This window comes from Heliangelus exortis, chromosome 12 (assembly GCF_036169615.1).
Source record: "Heliangelus exortis chromosome 12, bHelExo1.hap1, whole genome shotgun sequence".
NCBI lineage: Eukaryota > Metazoa > Chordata > Aves > Apodiformes > Trochilidae > Heliangelus > Heliangelus exortis.
In genome coordinates this window covers 14,531,655-14,552,323 of record NC_092433.1, presented here as the reverse complement: position 1 = coordinate 14,552,323, position 20,669 = coordinate 14,531,655, and the positions used below count along the sequence as shown (strand labels likewise).

The 20,669-nt window shown below is 37.7% G+C and overlaps 1 protein-coding gene across 6 annotated transcripts in view; it reads right to left on the bottom strand.

Annotated features, from left to right (window-relative positions):
- ATXN7 (ataxin 7) overlaps positions 1 to 20,669 on the bottom strand; it is an 88,613-nt gene that overhangs the window by 2,452 nt on the left and 65,492 nt on the right. For all 6 annotated transcript variants that reach the window (XM_071756201.1, XM_071756202.1, XM_071756200.1 and 3 more), the window contains 8 exons: positions 10,372 to 10,624; positions 9,419 to 9,681; positions 8,587 to 8,669; positions 6,633 to 6,898; positions 6,037 to 6,235; positions 5,109 to 5,230; positions 3,860 to 4,829; positions 1 to 1,904 (listed from right to left, as the gene is read on the bottom strand). The exon at positions 1 to 1,904 is cut by the window's left edge and continues 2,452 nt beyond it. In XM_071756201.1, the coding sequence (XP_071612302.1) occupies positions 1,887 to 1,904; positions 3,860 to 4,829; positions 5,109 to 5,230; positions 6,037 to 6,235; positions 6,633 to 6,898; positions 8,587 to 8,669; positions 9,419 to 9,681; positions 10,372 to 10,624 (2,174 nt within the window). In that variant the 3' untranslated portion in view covers positions 1 to 1,886. The remainder of the gene's footprint in view (positions 1,905 to 3,859; positions 4,830 to 5,108; positions 5,231 to 6,036; positions 6,236 to 6,632; positions 6,899 to 8,586; positions 8,670 to 9,418; positions 9,682 to 10,371; positions 10,625 to 20,669) is intronic.

Sequence of the window (20,669 nt, the reverse complement as noted above, 5' to 3'; positions counted from 1 at the left end):
GCAGGATTTAATACTCTTTGATTGCTCTTTGTGGCGTTATCACTTTGGTTCCTTTTTATGTAAAACCAATCGCAGTTCTAACAATCCTTTCAAACAGGGCATCTCGCTAAACACAAACCCTTTTGTTCCTGAAAAGCTGTCAATTTTTTTTTTTTTTGTTTGCTTTTTTTCTTTTTTTAAAGTTTGCATAATAAATGTCTCCAGTACTTCACTTTCTCAATGCGATCTTTTGTATCAATTCGAAGCTAAAGTGTCTGCATAGAGGCTTCTTGTTGTTTTGCTGTGAAACAATGATTTTTTTAAGCAAGTTCAGGTTAAACTGAAAGCATCATTAGGTAAACAACCAAGCAACTGCTACTCAGAGTGGCTTTGGATTCCCTGATGTACAACTTGCCACCAGAACTGGGGAGAAGGCTGGGCTACACGAACACTTGGACAGGCTCAGATTGTCTCTTCTCAGCAATAGCTGGTGCCCCTTTAAGGCAGAAAAAAAATATTTTCTTGGTTAGGAATTCGTTTTCCTTTGCTTTGCCCCATAATAAAAGTATCATTAGAGTTTTGAGACTTTACCTGATGCTTAAAAAACTTTAAAACATCCAGACAAATCAAATTGTTATACAACAAGCCCTTTAGCAAAATTCATTTTTGAGGTGTTTTTGAAGCCAAACAAAATAGTTCATAAAAATTGACTGGACTATATAAAACTGTGTCAAACCCCTTTATTCATAAAGCCTGGGCACGGGATGGCTGTGATGCACACATCTGAGCTTTACCATGAACTCTGCTGTCAAATTGGTGTTAATTCCAGAATTTGGAAAAAAAAATCTGATTGAAAATATAATGCTAACAATTTAGTCATACAAACAACACACAGAGAAACTGAGTTTCATGGGTTTTTTAGAAAATATTTAAATATTTTTAAAGGGCTGTTTTGACTGTCTGGAAGGCAAATCCAGCCTAATTTGACCAATACAGTTTTGTTTTTTTTTTTAATAACAAAGGCCTATGGTATACAGCATAGGTCAATAAATACAATCTTTGGGCATATGGTTTTAGAGGTTATTTGCCTTTGTCTATTTGATGTTTCGGGATTTTTTTTTTTTTTTAAATTAGAATTAACTCTTAGTTTCTTCTGCAATCAAATCCTATTCAGAAGAATAAACAGGTTTTGTATCATGCAAACATTTTTATACTTGTTTTCTGAGCTATGGCCTCAAACAAGTTTTTCTGGGTTTTTGTTGGGTTTGGTTTGGTTGTTTTTTTGTTTTTATTAAACTCCTGATAGCTTCTTATCCCAAATTACTTGCAAAAGGCTGGGCAAAACAGACTATTTCTTGAGTTGTGCTATTTTATATTCCATTAAAGGAACATTGCTATAAAAACACTAAAGCCATATTCCCTTCTCGAGGGCTTCTTTCTATTGTGCCTCACACATTTTCTCCCCCTTGTCACGGGGTCCTCTCCATTGAGGGTGTCTGTCTGCTTAGCTACCACCTACAAAAGACACCATCAGTATAAAAATAAGTCCACAGTAACGTTTATTTCCCCCCCGAAAACAATCTATGTCAAATAGTGGCAAGATGATGAACTCCTGTAAGGAAAATCTCACAGGTTTGTAGCAAACAGTCCAGACCACTGTTAACACTGATAAGAGCAATTATGTGGCTGAACTTCAATCCAGTGTCCATTTCTAGTATATTCGCTGCTACAGACATGGCTTCAGGGAAATTCCTTGTTTAAGTGACAGTCCAGTAGATTTCCACACCTGAGGACCATGGGAAGTTGGGAAAACTCAAGGCATCTTGGAGTCCAAAAAAAATCCAGATGGAGGTTTTGCTTGTAGTGAAAATTGTCCAGTTCATTTCTCACCGTGGTGCATTCAGCTATCAGGGACGTGCCTTTGGCTTTTGAGAAAGCAAAAGAAAGAGGATAACTGAGCCAGGCTGTTACTGCAGATGCCCTTAAAAGACATTTGCTGAAAAACAAGAGCTATTTTGGGGAGAATCAGCAAGCACAATGCAACACCACTTATATGCACTTGGCTTGTTTGAGACTTTTTGAGACAATTCTCAAGCTAAAGTTCTTTAAAGTTATAACGGCTTCATTTCCTTCCTTGATTCACTCAAATTATCTTTCTCCTTCATTTATATTGCACAGTTGAAATAGAAAGCATCAGATAAGTAAAAAATAAATTCAGCCATCTGAACTGTTTTCTTGTGACAACAAACACAACATAATGTGAAAATCTTCCTGTATGCCTGAAACTGAAAATTCAGAAACCATTCTGAAAAAGCTGTTACTGATCTCCTAGCTCTCCAGAATCACAGACTTCTACTTATTAGCACCAGAGGAAATAAAAAGTTTCTCAAGGTTTGTCAATGTTTATAGCTACAGCTGGAGACTGGTGCAGAACCAAGGACACTGCTCAGTTCTGAGGAATATTTTGCCCTCCAGAAGGAGTAAAAAGGTCACACCTGAAACCCTCCTTTGGGGAGGAACGGACAAGATAAATGACCAAGACTGACCAAACAGAGTATTCCATCCCATACACATCGTACTCAGTATAAATTTGAGGGACCACAAGGATCAAACCCTTTCCTGCTTCCCCTCCTTCACCTGTCCCTGTTTGCTTTGGCATCCTGGGAGGATTCCATTCATTCCTCTGCCTGTGGTCCTGATCCATTCCAGCCTGAATCTTTCCTGCCTCCAGATCCCAACTGCTGCTGACTCCAGGATTCCAGCCTGGATTTTCCCAGGGCTGCCCTGCAGCCTCGGTGGTGACGTGAGAGTTACTGGGGGGGAGGGGAGAAGAATGTGGGATCAATTTCCCTGTATATTTGTATATATTCAGTAATTTTTTTCCTATTTATCTTTACTGTTTCGTTAAAGCTGTGTAATTTAGTTTCCAGCCCATAAGTCTCTCTCCCTTGTTCTCTTTTCTTCCTTTATCAGGGAGGGGAGGGGGACTGATAGGGAGCATCTGTCATTTGGTTTAATTGCTAGGCCAGTGTTAAACCCTGACAGGTTTCAATCGCAAAAACTCTAGTTCTATACCTACTGTCTAAAATTCCACCTTCTATGCTCTCCTGTAGCTGTATCAAATTATTTTTACCCATCCAATCGATCCTCCAAGCCAATTTGAATAGTTTTATTAAGAAGTCTGATCTACTACTATCTAAATTATCTCTCATCCTTAATTTCTCAAAATCTTTCTCTTCCAGTACACTACTTACCAGGTTTTGTTGAGAAAAAGGAACACTCAGAGTAATTTTAAAAATGGGATCTCATGTATTCATGACATCTGCTTCCTTTATGGTAAATCTGTTTCCTTTACCGATTAAAAATGTTTCTATCTTATCTCTAACATTTAATCTTGTTATTACTAAAAAGTTAGCCAATGACACCTTGAGATAATAGGCTTATTTTATCACAGTATCACAGTTCTGTTATCCCATTATTGTGCTCCACTTTGTAGAATGTTTATCATTGACACAAAAAGAAGACATCAGGCTGAGACATGCAGCTCAGCTCCATGGCTGGTTCTCAAAATCTACTTTTCATATTATTTTTTTTAAATTTGTGAGGACTGAATTTCACGTGAGAGCAATTCAAAGGCAACGTATGTAAGGAACTCAGAATGACATATTTAAGGTTACATAAAAAAAAAAAGCTAGTTAGGGAATGTTTATAAAAATCTTGTGTAAATGTACGATAAAAACGCTCAAAATGAGTTGTGAACAGATCAGAGGACTTTTACTTGAATAAGATCCAGACTTGGCTAGCTGATAGTTAAAACACTTGTAACATAAGCATGTGAAGAGATGTGCACATTGTCTTAGGTCTAGGTAAAAATTCCTACCTGATGAAGAAGAGAATTGTTCATCAGTCCTTGCGTCCCTGGGATTGCACCGGTGTGTTTTGCATGAACATTGTTCACCGACGTCAATTTGGCAACTTTGTTTGATTTGCTGCTGCTGCTGCTGTTGCTGTTGTTGTTGATGCTGCTTGAACCAGGTGAGCACTTTCTTTTCTTTCCTATTAATTTGTCGAGGGAAGTATGTGAATGTGGAAAACTGCTGTGTGAGTTTACAGTCAGGTCGCTGGACTGATGAACGAACGGCCCTAAGGAGAGCGTGGAGTCGCTGCTGTTCATCATCACACTCATTCTCTTTATCGATTCTGCAGGGCTTCCAGTCGGAGGACCCCTCCCTGATTGGTCGTGTTTGAGGCTAACAGAGTTAGCTTTGCTAGTCATACAGTTGAGGCCAACGCTGTGGGACGAAGCTGTCACCGAGGGATGAAAGGAGGTCCCGGAGTTTCCAGAGTTAACCACACAGTTTTTCCTAAAGGACTCAGTGGAATGGGAAGGTGCGAGCAGTGCGGAACTGTTTTTGCGCTTCTTTCCTGAGCCGCCGCTGCTGCTGACGCTGCCGCTGCTGTTACAGGTGCCACTGCCAGCAGGAGATTCCTTAGGTTTAAAAGATTTGCTGGATTTGATTTTCTGAGGTTTGCCGGGCATAGGTGAAGGTACAGAGGAAAGCACTGTAGGTGTTGAAGGGGATGAAGACACTTGTCTTGATTGCATACTGCAGACGGGATCCACGGCACCCAAAGCAGCAGGGTTGGCGTTCAGTGTGGTTCCGTGCGATGGTACCGATTTGTTATTCAGGGACACACAGGAAGGAGATACCAGTGCTGGGGATGACATAACCGTGGTGGGCAAGAGGAAACCTGCTGCACTGACACCATACTGGGAAGCAGGTGCTGAGTTTGTCCGATGCGGTGCACGAACTGAGGCTGTGTTACTGCTGGATGCTGGAGGAATTTTCCTGCAGGTGAACAGAAAAACAAGCAAAAACCTACATAGCTACCATGCTTCAGAATGCCTGGTTTATCAATGCTACACTGAAACAATTGCCTCTTGAGGCTGATTAATGCCACTAAAACATTTTAGTAAATTGATAGTTAATCGCTGCAAAAAAATTTTAAAGCGTAGACTTTGATGAGGTCAATCTGAATGCAAGATGACTGTTCTTTGACTAGAATCATAGGCTTCATGCATTTCTACAAATACCAAGAGCAGCAAGAACTCTTTCATTTCTACTCACTTCCACATCTGTGAATTCAGATGTTTCTCCAACATGAAGTCAAGTGCACATCGCATGTGGTTCCACCGCTTGTCAAACACGTAGTAACCTCTTCCAATTTGCCGACTACCAAATGTGCAAAACTGAAAAGACAGATTTTTATCCATGTTTTCTACTTTTGGCAACAATTCTCTGAATAATAATGCCCTTGTTTACAAATAAATATTGCAATATATATATTAAAAAAAATTAGAATTTTTACTTCTTTGCTATAACAACTACGTTATATTTTTGGCCTTGATATATTTGGATCATTTTCTTCCCATATGACACTCCCATACTTATGAAAAAAAGCAGCAGTCAAAATTGAATCCCCTTGAATAAACAGTGAATGACAGTAGTGTGTGTTTGTATAAGAACAATATACATATGTGTAACAGGTCTTTCTGAAAAGCTATCAGCTACCTAATTGTGGTCTGTTTTAAAAACAGGACATTGTTTGATATACAGGCTAGGCAATAAAGCTTGTGAATTTAGTTAGACAACTAGCTTTTGTCAAGATTTAAACATTAAAACAACACGTTTCTGCTACCTTTATTATGATGATTGGCACCTTGAGTAAAAAATATGTGGAAGTGTGTGTAGAAGTCTGATAACAAAATCTCACCAAAAAGCCACTGTTTACATGTCCTTATACCAAAGCCAAGGCCCCTTAGAGCAGTTACCAACTGAATCTTTAGTATTTTGGCATTTTGATGTCTTTTGGATTGAGGAAGTGAGGTCCAAACACATTTACTTTGCAATTACAATTAAACCTGCCAGCAAATATTTTTCTTAAAATCTAGAAAAAAATAGAAGTCAAATACCCAATACAAAACCACCCTCAAGTAATCTGTTTACAAGTGCAGAGCCCGTGAGAGACCCAGGTGAACTTTTACTTGAAACGTACAGCGGCTGGTTGAGGATGATGACCTGAATAATGACAATCCAGTTTTTCAACAGGCTCTTCTTTTTCATCACATTCTCCCTCATCACTGGATAACCGAGATGCTGGCTCAGCTGCAGGCAAGGGAGGGTGAGGGGACTCGTGGACAGAAAGAGACTCACTTGGGGCATTTCCACTGTGCTGGGCTGGGCAGCCTGGAGGCCTGGGCAAGGCAAGCAGAAAAGTCTTACTGAAATAAGTCTAGTTAAAAATTCCAAGTTTAAGTGGTTATTATTACTGGCAGAAGGAAATGGCATTAACAGATTCCTGATATTTTCTACAGTTTTATAACACATATACTGAGAGGAACCCCTGGAAAAGCAGCACTGCCACATCACTAGTGAATTGCTTTCATTGATGCAAGTCAACTTTTACTATTTCAAACACCAGCCTCTACTTGCTATGAGTTACAGCTCAGCATGGAATTGCTAATTGCCAAGTTACCAAGCCTAGAGCAAAAACACTGCCCCATCTTACAGATCCCTATCACTCTTTAACAATCCACCTGACAAGTCTAACAGTATTAATTTCATACAATTGGATCTGCAGATTTTTCTTACCTTGGAAGACTGGGAGGGTGAGGTTTGGGTTTATTAGGTAATAAAGGCTTTGCTTCTGTAAGAGTAACTCCATGAGAATTTTGGTGCAGCTCCTGGGAAGTTTTAGTAGGTGAGGGATGTGGTTCCCTGAGAGGGGGCATCTGCTGATGATGATCCGAATGTCGAAGAAGTTCCTTTTCCCTGGTTTTGCTTTTGTGCTCAGCTAATAACACATCAAATCGTTTTCTTCGACCCTGTACAGCCCTCCGCTGGGTTAAGGAATGTGTCTGCAAAACCATGAATAAATCATTAATCTTGGGCTATTAGATGAGCAGAAATAAAACATGCAAAACTTGTGCCTAGAGCTCTAGAACAGAGAAAACCATCCCACCCACGGTTTAGCAAACAAAAGGAAGAGTAACTCGGAAAATAAACTTTTTAACTGCTTTGTGGATGGGTACATCCCTGTCTGATACAAAATAACAAAACCCAGCAACTGAGTAAAAAGCTTTTTAATTTTTTTTTTAGAAGAAATTATCAGAATTCTTAGAGGGCTAAGATTAGAATTGAAAATAATTTTTACGTTGGTATTTTAATTCCCAACTACTGCACAGATAAAAATTCCAAATATTTACTTTTGCTCATGAAAATATTTAACACAATATCAGACTTTCAATGAAAGACTTACAAATACTTATAAAATAACTTTTGCTTCTTTCTACATGCTGATACACTCCTTGAAAACTAAAGTAATCAAATAGATATTAAGGAATGAAAATAAATACAGCAGAATCCACAGCCTGGCAGAACTCAGGAGTATTTTAAGTGCCCTGAATGCTGCACATAATAAGATGCATATATGGCACAAATTCTTCATACAGTGAAAGAGATAGAAATTATTTTTCTGAATTATTAGTATCATATACAACACTTACTTCCTCTGGCATAAAAAAATCTGATTGGGTTCATGTTAGCAGATGAAAATTATTTTCACATAATTCAGACACAAATAACAATACTGAAAAATACATCGTGTAGGTATAAGAAATTGCTGTCAAACTTTTTTGCCTTCTCTTTTACATTTTTATTTGCTTAGTTCTCTTGTAAAATCTTGAAGCTTTTCCCTCCTCTATTAGCAAAACAATTCCCACTCCTCTGTAATTCCAAAAGGGCAACATGTTCAAGTTCAATTCCTCTGGGTCATTAGTACCAGCTTCATTTACCCTTGTTCCGGAGGTGGTTTATTTACCAGATGTTTCCCCTACTGACTGCTTTGCAGGAAAATAGCTAAATATTATACAACTGCAGGGGATCTGCATTTTTAGTTCCTTGGGACAAAGAGATTCCTCTCTGACTCCCAAGATTTTTGAGTCAGAGGACACACTTCATCTTACTTTAAATTTTGATGAATTGTCTGATTTAGAATTTGACCTCTAGGCATATTCTGTGGCATTTTAAGAAGACTCATTTCTGAGTGGTACATCAAGGATAATTATCATTTACACAAATACCTCCTAAGTATCTGCCCCAGAAACTTCTGGGGGGGAGACGAGGGGGTGTGAGGGAGGGCGAAGAACTTGATTTATTTAACTCCTTTATAAACAAATAACACTTTTACTGGTTATAAGGAATGTTAAAATTAATTATGCATGACACAAAGGTTATCCCCAATAAGAAGATCGTGCTGGCTCCTACTACTTACCTGTGGAGTAACATAATCTGGCACATGTCAGCATTCATGTTTAAAGGGTTTATACAAAAATGCCAATCTCCAGGTTACTTTAAGAAGTATGTTTCTGGATAAACAATTAACTGAACTTCAAAAACAATTCCTTCTTGGTTTTGGGCAACAAGTTCCAAGAGGTACTATTTAGGGTGGTAATTACTGACAGCAAAAATTTGTAGTTTTCCATCACATTTCTCAGGAAACAGAAATAAACTTTTAGATAATCTTATTCTGATTAAGGTATCCTACCTTGCATGTCAAAGACCTAGTACAAGGTTTCCTGGTTTCCACATCAATGACACCACAGTATATATCAGGATCAAATTCTCTCTCTGTCAAAGGTACACAGTATTGAAAAATTAAAGACATTTTGAAATACTAACATTTAAATTCATTATAAAGATCAACCACACTGGAAACTGCAACCGTAAGACAGGCAAATGTACAAATAAAAATACACAATAGATTTGTACAAATAAAAATTGGTACTCTCAGTTTATGGTGTGATAAAATACAAATCTCAAGTCTACAAAGAGCATGGAGAAATTTACAGCTGTAAGAGACCCCAAAGGAGATCCTGCATGTTGAGATTACAGTCACCATGAGCATAAATGTTGACAAATAATGAGGTTTTTGTTGTTGGTTTTTGTGCTAAGAACTCTTCTCCCATTCCACTAACACTCAAAGTTATTGTTTTTATAAATGTTAAGAAGTGACTGGATTTACATTTTGAGTTTGAGGTACTAGTTGTTCTGTTTTCTATGTATACTTGGACCTTCCATACAGAAAGAATGAAAAAATCTGTAAAGACAGTTGAAGACCAAAATTGTAGAACTCTAAGAATTAACAGGTCTTTGAGGTCTGTATGGTTTCTGAAAGCAACAACACATCTTGAGATGTATGCATCCCTTAAGTGTATGTCAAGTTGTAGATTTAAATTGCAATATATAAAATATATCTAAGCTACAAGCTAGTGTTATAAAAACGTTTCATTTGTTTCTTTAATTTATTTCTATATATTCTCTGTATATATACACACTACTAAAGAGAAATACAGCAAATAATAATTGAAAACAATTACCTGACAATCTTTTATGTAAAAATTTCCTATTATTTGTATTTTCTTCAGGTTTCTTTTCCAAAAATGGAGGCACAGAGAGAAGACCTTTACCATTCAGTATCTGTCCAGGGGAAGGCAAGGGTGGCTTTGGTATTGAGGGACAATTAAGGCCAGTCTTTATTGAGGAACTCACAGTAGTAGAACAAGTTGGACCAACAGCAGCTTTCAGTTGGGCACCATCTATCTTTGGATGAATCTTTTCAACTTTGACAGATGGAGTCATACTATTATTTATGAAAAAGATAAGGGGAGGAGAAGAAAATTAGTCATAAATTATATAAAAAAAATTTATTTAAAATGTGTTATCAGTCAACAATACTCCGATCTGTTTACAACTCAAATATAGACCTTTCCCCTTTATTCCTAGTTTTTGTATTCTAATTTTTAAATTTTCATATTTTTTACATTGTCCATAATATCTTCTGTCCTCTTTTCTTGGTAAGTATTTTAGAAAGTCATTAGGGACTTCAGAAACTGTTACCTGAATTCACAGATACACCATATCACCAAAGCAACTTAAAAAGGCCTGTTACACCCAGTGAGAAATGCCCCATTCCATGACAGTAAACCACAGTATCATGTGTGCAATCTCACATGTGCACAACAAAAATCACCCAAATCAGGACTAAAACTCCCTCATGATCAAAATTTGCAGATTAGACCAAAGAATTAAGAGCTTCTAAAAAAACTATCTTTGTTTATAGTGATTAAGTTGCAGCTATGCAAGAGTTCTTGTTCGGCACAGTCATGGATTTTATCTAGAATCTTCGAATAGGCTTTAGGAAAAGATCTGGAGGTGTTTCAAATTACTAACTGTTAAGCCAAAACCCCTCTAAAACATAAGAAAATTCTGCTGATACAGCAGCATCAATGCAGGAAACCACATTTAATTCCTTGTCAAAACACACACTCACATTTTATCGTGGGGAACTTTGCTATGCTGTACCGGATGCATTAACCTGTTGTTTCCACTGATCTGCAGCTTGTCTTTGGGTGCTTTCAACAACTTGGAATTTGATGATGATGCACTAGTACCTCCACTGGATGACCGATTGCTCCCACTTCCACTGCTACCTTTGTTTTTTGAAGGGAAAGATGAAATGAGGGAAAATACTGAAGAGGAGGGAGGAGTCAAAGGCGGCTTGCTAGAGGAGCTGTGTCTTCTTTCTGAAAAGGAGGAAAAAAAGGGGTTTTAAGCTCCCAAACAGAAACAATTCTTAAATATTTCATGCTGTCATTTAACATTAACATTTTTCCTTTGTTGGCTGGAAGGCTCCTTGCCCCACACAGAGCATAGAGGATCCAAACCTCACTGCAGTCCATGAGGCTCCATTCACTTCTGGTCCCCAGTAAGTTATGGGAGCCTCTTCACTTTGGGATCTACATTCCTCAGTCACTAAACCTTAGCTTTTAATAACACTCACCCTCCACTCTCTCTCCACCTTAAAGAACAAGAAAGTGAGAAACAAACTAAGACCTCAGATGCACACAGCAGAGTCCACTGTCCTCAAGGCCAAGCTTAAATAACACATTTCCTCAAAAGATAATTATCTGTAAGTGTGTTTTCTAAGGGTCAAAATTATACTGGAGCTAACATTTTAACTTTTGCTTCATGACAATAAATTCTCAGTCACAAAACACATGACCACTTCAGGAAGCACCCAGCTCTGCCTACACAGGACATGTTTAGTGCTCAGCTGATACTTGGATGAGCTGGGTAATCAGCACCTGCTTAAGAGACATTTCTGGCAATCAGGTATAGGCAAACCACAAATCTAGGAGAGAACCAAGAATTAGCAGCTCCATCAGGGGAGTAGAAAGGCACCTTTGTCCCCAGCAGGTAACACCTCTTTCTCTGCTAATCAATCAATCAAATCCATCAATCAAATCAATCAATCCATTCCAGGATTAGATTACAGATTTTTACTTAAATTTACTTGAACTGTGAAAGAAGCAAGCTACTCATGAAGTTACAGCAAAACCAGCCAAGACTGAAAGTGAAGTCTAATGCATAGGTCTGTAATCTGTCTAATGTGCAGAGGTCTGTAATGCTCTGGAAAATGTAAATGTATACATCCATGTTCTGTTTATATAACCCATTTTGCCCACAGTCCTAAACACAGCAATCACATGCCACCCAGATGATGACCAACCAGGACTCCAGTCAGAGCTGGAAGCCACCAGCTCTGCACCAGTGTCACCAAGCACATCACCCACTGCTCAGCTTCTGCAAGCAGGACCCTAACAGGGTGCAACAGTAATAACCAAGGAAAAAAAAAAAATCAAGCAAGCACAAGAGGGAGACACAGGAATCTAACATCTGGCAAGTTAGTTTCTTAAGCAGGTATGGAAGCAATACTTCAAATACGTTCAGTAGCTCAGGGGAGAAGAAAAAAAAAAAAAAAAAAAAGGAAGTGAAAAAAATGAAAATGAAAAAATGCACAGAGCTTAGAGAAGAAAATTCCCAGTCAAGAAGGTATCTTTGAGACTGAACCAAGCGATGCATGTTTCTGTTTCACTACAAAATGGGCACAAGCTACCAAGAACCTTCAGCAAGAGAGTAATCACTTCTTAATTAGTATTTACCAAAACGTTCTGAGAGGTCAGGTGAAATGACCAACAGAAACACATAGCAAATACAGTAACTGAACACCAGTCTCAACAAACAACTTCTTTAAAATTACAGTGTTTAGAAGTATTAGTTATCTGATGTTCAAAATCATCTGCCTAGTTTTCTAGAACCAGATGCCATTGAAGTGTTTGTAAATGTTGCATATTGATGCTCTGGTAAATGGTTGGGTATGACATACTGCTTATTGCCAAAAGTCTTTTTATAGCAATGGCAAAAATCCCTGAGCAGCCCTGATAACTTTCCTATTTCAGGGCCATTAGTTCAGCGATGCTACACCCTGGGAGATTACCCAGTGAGATAATGAGAAAAATTGCTCAATACTCTTCCACCTTCTGTATATTAAGAAAATTCAAAGTCCAAGTTCTTATCACAGCTACAAATAATCTCTAATAAAGTCAGTGGATGACTAATGCAATCTTTGGGAGCTGTTTTGATTTTTTTTTGGTTTTTTTTTTAGTAAGAGAATGTGTTACTTCCTTGAAGAAAACTTGGAAGAGATAAAGGGGATAGAATAAGATTGAGTAATTCCTTGAGTCTGCTCATTAGGAATAAACTGGACAAAATAATAATCTGAGCTATTAATCGAAAAGATATGAACACTGCTTTTTGGCAAGTTTAACTTTTACTGTTCTGGTACTAAACAGAGATGTTACTGCATGAATTTGCATGAATGTTTCATAGCATCAGCTAAAGACAAGTGGCTTCAGCCTAAATACAAGTGAGTTAATATAAAAAGAAAGTGTTTTAAACTGATGATGAGCAAAAAAATTAACCTAGGAGAAATATGGCTCATGACACACCAAGATTACTGCCTACCTGTCAGAAGGAGTTTCTAGTCTAGACACATGATTTGAACAAGAAATAACACAAAATAATTGCAAACAAACATAGGCCAAATTAGCTTTCTCTAGATTTTTTGGACAATTTCTGAAAGGGATTTGGTACCACTAAGTCTGTGAAACCTTCATTCACTCTTCTGAGTCATTACTTGTGCAGTTCAGCAAAATGAGAAGACTTTTCAGCTAATTTTTTGTAACTGCCTGGTCCTGTTTTGCACTGACTTACATGCAAGTAGAGGTAGGGTTACTAACAGGATTTGCTTATATTTAATGCTTCAGACTTTTAATGAAATAAGTATTAAGTGAAAACTGCTTGAGGTCTGTTTTGTAAACTATCTCAAGACTACGCCTGTTTCATCTTATTAGAGAAAATTAATATTATTTTTTGGAAACCAGACATATGTTAAGCACAGCATATTTGATCTAATGAATGCATTTACTGACAGACTGACACAGTCTTTTAATGGAAAAATTACTACACAAACTGTCACCAAATAATCACGACCACCATGCTTATTACACTAAGCACATTATAATGATAAATTCTACTGATCAGCTGCCAATCTGCTAAGGTTCCCACTTGCCATTAACTCTGACTCAGCCTGAGAACATTAAAAAATATAATAATCTCCAGGTGTTTAGTTTTTGAACAGGTTTTTTTTTTCCCTTCACACGACTCTTGAAAGAAAAACTTTTTTTTATCGTAATTTCTTTACAACACAAACTGATATTTGAAATATTATGCCTGTGTAACATGGCTCTTAACTCAAGTTTGGGGGAAGGATTTTTTTGTTTGGGTTTTGGTTTTTATTAAAAAAAACCCAAACAATAAAGTTGTAAGTTTTGGCTTTGGACAAACCAGAAATTCTTCCTTGATCCCACAGCAATGGATAGAATCTGACCTAAAATGCAAGCTGCATTCAATATGAAGCATCAACAGATAAACTCCTTCCTAAATATCTTTACATTCTTGTAACAGGTTTGTGACCCTAAGGAAAAGGGCTGTGCAGAGAGTTTGTAAGCTGTAAAAAGAGACAGCATCCCAGCAAAGGCTGCCTCTGCTTAGTGACAGGGGTATCTGGGAAGTATGAATTTGGGAAAACACAAACAGCTCGTGTGCTACTGGACAGGCAATTGAACAAGAATTATATATGCAGGCTAACAAAGCACACAGGACTTCCTGATAAAATGGGTATTGATATTTTAAATCTCTTCGAGAGCTTTAAAAAAAAAACTAAATAGCTTCACTTGGCCCATAGTCTAGCTGCCAGTTTTCTTGGGTTTACAATTTTAGTTTCCATTATGTATTTCCTTTTAAACATGCAATAACTTATGATAAAAAAAAAAAAACAAAACCGAAAAAACAATCTGAAAGGGGAAATAAAAAAAGGAAAGAAAAAAAAGAAAGCTTTTAAGCATGTTTGGCTGCTACTTCTCATTCTTCCATCAGTGGGTAAAAAACACTTGGACTTACTGTGATTTATAACCTTAGTTCTATATTAAACATCCATTTATAGAGAAAAATATTCTGCTCTCCATAAAATGCTACTTTCCTTGCTGTATGCTAAAAAAAAATAAATTAAGAGTAACAATAGAATTTTTCAAGGTGTTCCTTCCAGGTTCTATACCCAGTGCCCAAAATTTAGGAGTGTTTTGTGCTGCTTATTTTCTCTAGACATCAATTCATAGATTTGGGCAGCAAATACAAGATGTACAAATCAAATTTCATAAACCCTTTTTTTTTTACTGGCTTCTGACGTAAGTACTGGGCAAAAAGTCAAACTGACCTCTGTCAGTGCTAGCAGAGCCAGCAGGAAAAATGCAGCACACCCATTCCAACACACACAAGTTTAGTTAAGTGAAATATGTTGCAACTTCAGTGAGCATTCAGAAAAACAGTTTTAACATAGATTAGCTTAGGTGCAAGGGTATCATTTGGACTATAGAACTAAACGTGTACATTGAAACAAAGCATAAAGATAAATTTAAGTAATTATTTCATTTCTCTCTCTCACCACAAGTGTAAGCACGATAGAAGTGTGTTGTTACTTAAACCAAACCTTTTTCTCCATCATCCTGAGCTCCTGTTTGAGGAGTGATTTCAGAAATTATTATTTAGTACAGCCATATTAAAACAAACACCTTCTAACTAAGGGTACAATGTATTTTCCCTCAGTATGAGTATCACATTTCTGGAGTAATTGTGCAAACCAAATTTACATCTCTCCTAGTTACTCCAGAAGGATTAAATCCATGGCAGGATGGGAGAGCAGAGTCTGGGACACTGCTCTGGCAGGGCATCTCCCCACTGCTACAGATTGTACTGCAGCAAGCACCTAAAAGCCCATTTTCTGCTCTAACTCAAAGTCCTGCATTGGGCTCTGATCCACCACGAAGAAGAAAAAAGAAACCAAACCAAACCAAAGCAAAACACAAAAACACTCAGAACAACTCTATGAAGGTTTCCACAGGGAAAACTGGGGAGCCACAACAATTCTGGGTGCTCCTCCTTTGATGCCACCCTGGCAGTCTGCAGCTGCTTGGGATCTTGATCTGCTGCTCACACACTTCTTGCAGCTTCATTATCCTGCTCTAATCACGGGCCCTGGATACCAAAGATTCTGCCTTAATCTGCCGCTGATGTCCCTTTTAATCATCCCATCGGTTCTGTTTGCACTGCAAATCAGGAGGAGGTCACCCCACCTTCCATTGTGTGGTGTTTAAACTTGCACCCTGAGCTGCTCAGACAGCATCCAAGCAAGGTTGGATTTACAACTTCACCAAGAAAGTTACAGAAAAGAATTTTTACTGAGTCCAAGCTATCAGTGTGACAGAGTGCCAGGGCTGGATTGGCACCAGTACAATCTGTCATGTCTCTAGAGAGAATTCTTACTATTTCATAAAAACCCCATAGCTTTGCAGCCCATATTATTGTTTATCACACTGTGTTAGCAAAATCATGAAGAGAACCTGATAGTCATGTATGCCTATGGCACTCCATTCATAGAAAATTAACACTTCAGCAGAAGAAAAGAAAAAAGAAAACAACAAAGCCTGTATGCAACTTATACCAAATGCAAGCCCAGGTGGGACATACGTAGGTGTTACCTTGCTGTATGCATTTACATCATATACTGCAATGGTCTTTCTTATCTCAACCAGAGTTCTTCAATATTATAAATAAATACTGATTAGTATAAACCATTTATTATAAAAAAAAAAAAAAAAAAAAAAAAAAAAAAAAAAAAAAAAAAAGTTTATATATTATCTTTTATACAGACTATGGCCAAGTTAGCAATATTGATGCAACCTTATGTACTTCACTTCCTCAGTTGAGAATATTCAGTGCAATTGTAGTACAGAATGTTTCCATGGTGTAGATACCATCGTGTAAACAGACAGTTTGACAAAACTATTTAAAATGGGTCTCTCCTCAAAAATCCATTCAATTGCCAACCAATTCTGAACAGTATATTTTAAAACCCAAAGTTAACCTCCAGAACTTGATCAGTTAACAGGTTTGCTTTGCCTAGCAGAGATTTTAAAGGTGCTGGCTTATCCATTTTCACATTACACCTTCATCACCAGGGCATTTTTCAACCAGTCTCACATTTACACTGTTGTGCTTATACCCAGGAAGAGAAAAATCACCTTCGGAGGGGCAAAAGACAGAAATTAAGTTGAAGTCACACATTACAGAGCAAAACATAACTACAGAGATCAAGGATTTTTAAAAAGCCCTAAAAATGTTTTTTTCACAATAAAACAATTTGTGGAAGCTCCAGGTTATGAAACATTTACACTCTTCTACACTTGAAAAATTATCTTCCCCTCAGAAAATCCTTGGTTGAGGCCATCAGACAAAAAGCAAATACATCAAGCCCTTTCTAACTGCTGGCTGGGTATCCTTCAAAGATGGTGAGTCAATTCCCAAGACATTTGGACATTTTTACTTCTCAAATGTCATCTGCTTTTTGCATATTTGCTTAAATGCAGCCGTGGTGCTATGAGCCAGCACTCCTCATTGGGGTGACGCTCCCACTGTCATAGGTACAAATTCCTGCACCATTCCCTAATCAATCTCCTCAAAAACACACAATCCAAGTTTTCCTAAGAAACATATCCAATCTGGCTATGCTTGAACTAGGGTGCACTGATTTATTATGAAAACTTACAATTACAATTAAAGAATTTTCCTTAGGACATACTTTTGTTACAAATGCTCAATTCAGAACCCAAAGCTCTCACATACACAGATATTTGGGTTTCAGTGAATCATTCCAGTTCCAAAATCCATCCACAGTACATTTAAGACATGTAAATAAAGCATATCTGGATGTTTATGATGATCCAACACACTTAAATCCAAAACTTAAATGCAACAAAAGCTGTGGATTATTTTTCATTATGCCTTTGTACTTTAACTAAAAGCTTCATTTAACCTATTTCTATCAGTCCAGGAGTCCTAGACGGGCAGATTTTAGCTCAACTTTCACTTTAGTTTGTTTTTAAAATCAGGTTTACCTACTTAACAGGAAACACAAACAAAGTTGGCAACGGGAAAACATCCTGTGGGAAATATCCTGGCTTTCACTGAGCCACTTCAACCCTCTAAAAGTTTTCCAACATTTAAATTTGAATATTTGCAAATTATTTACTCAACTCCCAAGAGATGTTTTGATGGTTAGTTAGCCACATGCCTTTGAACAGAAACAGAATACAAATGTTAACTATTAATACTATTTTGTGCATTTCTTTGCAGTAGTTACAGAGAAGCACTACTTTTAAAACAGTAAAACAAATTGCACAAGTTTTGATTTCTAAATATCTTTATAATTTTCCTAGAATTTTACTTATGAGACCCAAAATCCACTCAGAACTGATCAATGCACCAAATACATTAAATAAGGATTGAGAAATTCTGAGTAAGCAGGATCACAGTTTTGTTGCTGCCATTGAAGAAAACAAAGGGCGGAGTGGAAAGAGATAAATTTTGCTGTAAAATTGTGAATGCCAACTTCAATATTATAAAATCATATTCCAAAAAAAGAGATGATCCTGTAAATATAACTTAGGGTATTTAATTGACACTTTTAAAAATGGTACAACTACAGAACAGCCAAGATGGTGTTGTAGTTCTCTAATAGCTTGACACTAACTGGGCAGCAATGGGCAGCTCCCCCATGACAGCTACTGCAAAATAGCCCCAAACCCAGCACGTCTCTTCTGACCCCTAACACCACAGAAAGCAAAGAACAGATTACACATAGAATTATTAAGAATGTAGCAAAAAATAGCAACACTAAATGTATTTAAACAAATAACCTTCAAGTACATCCCCTGCTTCCACTGCTGCCCCTCCAGACGTTTGCAGATTACCAAAGTTAGTTTCCCATTTTTACATATTTGTTACTAACCCTTACAAAACCCCTTGTATTCAGTGCACGTGAGTAATTTTGTAAATAGTTTCCACAGGATTTAATATTCCTCTATAGAATATGTGGGGTTCATCCCTGAGAGATGTAAAATAAAGTTTGAAGCCCATACTGTTACCCCAAGCCTGCAGACAGACTCCACTTGTGCTGTGTCTTGCAGCTGCCTTCTGCAGTGGCAATCTGGAAATTAGGGATGCTTCCATCAGGTTTGCTTCAGCTTTTCAGAGCCTTGTGGAAAGCACTAAAACTCTCAAAAGCAGTGTGGGAAAACTGATTTACTGAGCAGAATCAGAAGCAAAATGGAGCCAGGGACACTGACTGATGGAAAGTCTCCTTTAGTCATGCATGTTCTCCCCATCCTTCTCCAGCTCTCCTTTGTAAGCCCAAACACAAAGGCTGGAACTCTTCAAAAAACCCTCTGGTATAATATCCAAGAACAAATTCCTTGTACACTTTCCTGAGAAACTTGCCAAGAAGAGGTGGGAAGGGACAGATTTCCCACCAGGGAACTGGCCCTGGACCTTTCAGTCAGTTACTGTTTTGTAATGTCAAGTGTTGGGATATAAATATTGCAAAGTTATTACAGAAGAACAGCAGTGCACCTTGGATGGTAATTGGGCTATGGAGAGATTATAATGTCTACATTCTGAGCACTAATCTCTGTGTGGCATGTTGATGACATGCCAGTACCTGCACTGTCTGACTGAAAGCAGGTATTGAATGAAGTGTTTGCTATTAAAAAATATTATTTGGGATAAATTTCAGGAAAGCTTCAATGATAATAAACAAAAGCATCAAATAGTCAAGGGTAAGTAGAACCAATCAGCATTGTACCAGCAATATTGTATCAGCAATACTACCTACAAGACCTTATCACACAGTATTATAATATTGTGTAATGTATTCAGAGGAGCTAACATATCCAAATGCCTGTCCAGCTTTCATCTTGTTAATGCTTCTATTCACATCACAATCAGAAATTTTAATGTTTTCCCTTGTAGCTATTAATTTACATATAGCAAACTTGAATTGTTGTATGTTGACTGTCAGATTCAGCTGTGCTGTTATTCACCCCAAAATACAAAGGAGTTATGGGCTAAATGATTAAGTTCCGGAGATGGGGGTTAAATAAAGAGAGGCCTTGAAATGGAAAGCTCCATAGGAAAGAGATCAAGAAGAGTGAATTGACTTTGTTTTGAGCCAAAGAATAAGAGGAAATATCACAGGATACACAGAAATAGTAGTGTCAACTAAGTAAATCACAGTATTTGATTTTTAAGAAACAACAGGATAACAAGACATTGAGCACAAATATTTTCCTTATGTACTGCACGACTACCTAGTGACATCCACCACATGACACAAAAGCTTTGTGGGATTAAAAAAAAGGAAAACATGTACATTGCTACTTAGAACAAGCCACACAACAACTGCAATAGCTCCTCCTCTTCCCTGAGGTGCTGCTGCTTAGGTCAGATGAAGAAACACTGGAGCCAAGAAGGAAGCTCCCATCACCATCTCTGATGTTACATCTTTCACATCTGTCTCCATCCATAGGGCACTGACCATGCACACCCTATGGATGTGACAACCCATGAGCTTTCCTATAGGAAATGGGACAAAACCCTTACCAGTCCTCTATCCATATGGGCAGTGCTCACTTGCAGGAAAATCTCATGGAGAAATGAGACCAGCCAAAGGGATCCAGGCTGGGGTTCTGCCTGCACAGCTAACACCCCGTGTTCCATCCCAGCCTTTAGACACAAGAAATGTTGAATTTTTTTCTGAGTGGAAAATGAAGACAGGCAGCAAACCTGTGGTAGGGTGAACTGCAGTCTTTTAAAAAGATGTTTCAAGAGCTGAATTGCTTTGCAATATTTAAAATCCCTTGAAAAAATACCTCAATCTGCAACACCAATAGGAAAAACAAATACTTGGGGCTTCTAATTTTAAATCTGATCCTTACATTATTTTACACTGAGTAAATGTTTAGGCATTAGTAATTTTTCAGTTATAAAGAAGGATCATTATAGCTTATTTCATTACCACTGGTCAATCACAATTGGTGTAAAACAATGGTTTTCACGTCTAAAAACACTGACCACGTTAACCATCCACTAATTAAAGTTTTACAACAGCATCAGCACAGCAAAGTCTCACTGAAATCACCCCTGCAGTCAAACGAGGGCACGAACCATGCTTGCACAATAATTTCTTTCAAATCAAATCAACCAGCCCTTTCACATTTCACTTAAAACCAAGCAATGCTGTAATAAGGTTGTGCTAACTACAGTGCGCATGCAAGT